We start from the raw sequence: 3932 nt of genomic DNA, 5'->3' as shown, positions 1-3932 counted from the left end.
AAGCTTTCGGTCTGGTGTGGTCCTTATTCACGTGAAAGCGCTGTCATGAGGGTCTATGTCCCAGCGATCGGAAAGTGACCTATTCCAATAATTTTACAAACTGAAGGCGATTCTACAGATTTCTAAAGACTGGAGTGCTCAACTGTTTTATCAACGTCCGCCTGCTTTGACAGCCTGGAGTGAAACTGTTGAAGAGAATACATTTTTGAACATTTAACGCGTTTCTGAAGGCGTTGCTTTCAATTACGGGGCCCACAAAAAACAGCTTAATGTCAAACGCCGCCTAGGTAGGCTTTCTAGCAAGACAGCAGTGTAGCGTGGAAAATCGCTCCTCCGGTCCATCGCTGGCGCCGCTGACTTGACAGGCGAACTGTTCAAACTTACAGCTACTGACCACACCTGAAACACTGAATTGCGCATGATCAACGCAGAATAACACTGAGCACTGGTAGCTATCGATTTCGCGCCCAATATTGTGAAAATCTGTCCTCTCTTCGATCATTGATACGTCCACGGTTGAACATTTATGCGCCTCGGGGTAGGCCAGCCGTTGGAACATGGATGTGTGGTTGTAGCAACGACCACTTGCATGGCGCACTCTGCAAAATTCCAAGAGTCAGCTTCTGCAACGAAATGTGCAGCGCACATTTTCTACCGCGTACCCAAGTCCGCGGCGATGCATGCATATCGATCCCGATCGTTTCAAAGCTGCGCGGCCGTTCAGTCGGGTCATGCTAACCTCGAGCATGCGGGGGTTTAAACTACATGTACGCAAAATTCAACGACAAGAAAAAGATGCAGGCTAAGCACTTTAGTCTAGTCTTCCCCTAAATACCAAAGAACATTGCTGTTCACAGGGAATTCGGATCATTCGCGCTTCCGGCTTTCCGGTTGTGTACTCTTGCGGTGCGGTGCAGTAGGTCTTCGCCTCGACGTGTCGATGTGCAGCTCGCCGCAGTAGCAGCGCAGGCCTCTGGTAAATTCGGCATGTCTTCTGCCACGGCTCTGAGGTAGAATTCAAACGAAGAATTTAGCTAGAAACATCCTGTTTCCTCGGTCTGCATGTGAGGAACGAGCATAATGCCATTTCACATACATACTTTGGACTGCCGATCGTTCTGCACGGCTAGGTGTGTGTGTGTTGTGCCGGCGCTAGATCTTCGGAGGTCGATGCAGGACCTAAGACAGCGTAAATGCTAGGAGTAGCTCGCTTACATTACGGGCAGATCGAGGTAATAGTTTAGTGCGAAGCGAAAGCCAGCTGGTGGAGCGGGTGCAGTACGTAGCATCGCCTGCAGCTATGTGCGTGACAGCGATGCTTGCCGTACACAACCCTAAGTGAAGACCGTGATCTATGTTAGAACGGATGCACTCTTCGTAGCACCTCATCGAGAGTCGCGGCTAGCTGATATCATAGAGGATAAGATTCATTCACGCGTAGCAAGCGGAATCGTGAGCGGAATGTGGCCGCGTTCGACGTGCGTATAGCCATGAGCCTGTATATCGACGTCCGCCGTATCTTTACGAGAATCGAATGGATACGTCGGACGTACCTTTAGACACTTCGTTTATTTAAATCGAGGACAATGTAGAGAGCTATGGAATGGAAAATGGCAGGCGTAACACTAAGAGACAGGAAAAGTGCAGAGTAAGCCAGGGAACAAACTCCAGTTACTAACATTCTAGTCGCTGTGAGGAAGAAGAAATGAACATGGGCATCGGCAGGTCATGAATGTAATGCGAAGGCAAGGTGACAGATGGTGCCAAAGAAGTTGCATTGCAAGGAAAGTCAATCGTAGCAGGGGATGTCAGAACGTTATCTTGCGATGGAACATCGCCAGACTACAACGACGTTGTTGTTGTTGTGGCTGCTGCACCAGAGTTAGTTTCCTAGCGATTCAAACCACAGCTATGCGCCGAAGTATCCAAGTGTCGAGGCACCCTCATCTTGCAGAGACCTGTGTTGCCATCTGACGCGCGCCTGTAGAAGCGGGCGTTTGCAAGAATACGGTATTGTGTCGCCGTCTAGCGAGGAGTAGCGAAAGATGCAAATGGATGCGTTGTCGCGTTGTGAAGAGGACGCGGCAACGCCCCCAGCTGCTCGATGTGCCCTGCCTGGCTGGAGCCTGGCGGCAGCACCAGCGTACCAGTGGCAGCTTGTAGGCTTGGAGCGTGTATGCAAATATGGAGGAAAGCGTGCCGTCTGTGGCTGACAGTGCGTTGTCAGAAAATGGGCAAAGCCGTCAACTGTTGGAAGAGCTTGCTGCAGACTACAGCCAGTTCTTTAAGGTTGACATAGCCAATGAAAAGCGCTCACTGGATGAAAGCATCGACGAGCTTCTGACGCGGCTGGACGAATTCACTGGCCTCATCAACATGGTGAGAAGCGACGACACTTTGTGTCTTACGCACACGCTGCCGGACATTTGCGAAAAAAGCAAAGGCTTGGAGCAAGTCTACAATCGAATAGATGCGCTTGAGAAGTTCATCGGTGTTGTTCGAGAAACCGTCGACGCAATGGAGGAGAAAGTGACTGAAGCCGAAAACGCATTCGGGGGCAGTACCGTCAAAAAGTTCCTGTCAAGTCTTCCGTCACCGTTGTTTGCGAAGAAACCTGCCCAGCAGTACAAGAAACAGCTGCGCTACGAGGAGCCAGATATATTTCGCTGTTCGGACTTTCTTCCATCTGTGTCGGCGGACGATCCCCTGCCGACAAGCAGCTCGAATTTCTCCCTTGACACCAATGCCAGCGACCGCAGCACTGAGGAAGATCGGTCACTGCTCAGTCCAACCGACTAGCTGCACGAGAAAAGTTGTTCAATCTGCTTCTTTTGTAATACATGGCCCGAAATTAATCCAGAGCTCGACAGCATTTAGACTGTAATGTGCTGCTCGTGATATGTCTATGCCATTCAAGTGTCATGCCCACTTATTTCAGCGCAAGTATTCACTTGAGACCTGAAGGTCAGAGGAATAATTTCGTCGATCATATTACACAAAGAAAAGGAAACCTAATTGTTGCAAAATAAGCGAGACTTTCGTTAATTTTCGCCGTCCGCTGACACCCGATGCAAACTGCACATATATTTTTATTCTTTTTTTCTTCGTTGTTTAAAGTAATATATGAATAAGTATTTTCGATATGTCCAGGGTGTTTGTACATAAGATGTTTTGTATGTAAATTAATAAACTCTTCTCAGTTCGTTAGGCTTTTTGTATGCATTTAAATTCAACAGATTTCCATGCGCATGCTGAATAATGAAAGTCGGCATAATTAGAAATGAGAAAAACGATTGGTGAATGAAAACTCAGGCTTTCCAGTGCACCTATGCTTTCACCGTGACCAGCGTCGAGTACAGTGTTTGGTACTTCACAGCTGTGTTTCTGTGTTGAACGCTGTTTAGCTCTGGTCTTGCCAGCGTACGCATTGCGCCATATTGTGCATCTGTGCACTTTGAATGGGTCTGGAAGGGCAGGACGCGGTGGAAGAAAAAGATATTTAACTATCATGGTAAAAACAAAATATATCAGCTTCCTGAATGTTCAAATATGAACAATCATAGCTTATCATCCGTCGCCCGGCTAGCTCAGTCGGTAGAGCATGAGACTCTTAATCTCAGGGTCGTGGGTTCGAGCCCCACGTTGGGCGCTTTTTTTTTTTTTTCTTTTTGTAACAGATATACGTATGTTTACCTAATAAGTAGGAAAAAGGGTGCGCAAGATCTGCTGTAGGCTTTGATGCACATTTCTAGCCTCCATGGTGCGTGGAAAACGCCGACCGGCGTCTGCTGATAATACAACGTGCTAGCAATGAATAGCCCGCCGAGTCCGCAAGAAATAAAATTCTCGACTCTAGACATTCAAATTGCAAAGCAATCAGAAGAACTCTCGCTTAATATTTTCATTAACATCGTTATGTGTAGAGTAGTAAC

The 3932-nt window shown here is 47.7% G+C and overlaps 1 protein-coding gene and 1 non-coding gene across 2 annotated transcripts; both read left to right on the top strand.

Annotated features, from left to right (window-relative positions):
- Nucleotides 1-2078: 2078 nt before the first annotated feature.
- Blos4 (biogenesis of lysosome-related organelles complex 1 subunit 4) lies at nucleotides 2079-3207 on the top strand. The gene has a single exon (XM_084594807.1). The coding sequence runs from the start codon at nucleotides 2185-2187 to the stop codon at nucleotides 2797-2799; it is 615 nt and encodes a 204-aa protein (XP_084450933.1). The 5' UTR covers nucleotides 2079-2184; the 3' UTR covers nucleotides 2800-3207.
- A 369-nt stretch (nucleotides 3208-3576) lies between these two features.
- Nucleotides 3577-3649, top strand: TRNAK-CUU (transfer RNA lysine (anticodon CUU)). Its single transcript has one exon. It is a non-coding gene; the product is annotated as a tRNA-Lys (tRNA).
- The last annotated feature ends 283 nt before the right edge of the window (nucleotides 3650-3932 follow it).

The sequence above is a fragment of the Amblyomma maculatum genome, chromosome 2 (assembly GCF_055883805.1).
Source record: "Amblyomma maculatum isolate TAMU_Amacu chromosome 2, ASM5588380v1, whole genome shotgun sequence".
NCBI lineage: Eukaryota > Metazoa > Arthropoda > Arachnida > Ixodida > Ixodidae > Amblyomma > Amblyomma maculatum.
This window is presented reverse-complemented; position numbering and strand designations above follow the sequence as displayed.

Bases quoted from the DNA above. Each gene is read 5' to 3' on its own strand.
- Blos4 (XM_084594807.1), top strand. From the start codon at position 2,185: ATGGAGGAAAGCGTGCCGTCTGTGGCTGACAGTGCGTTGTCAGAAAAT.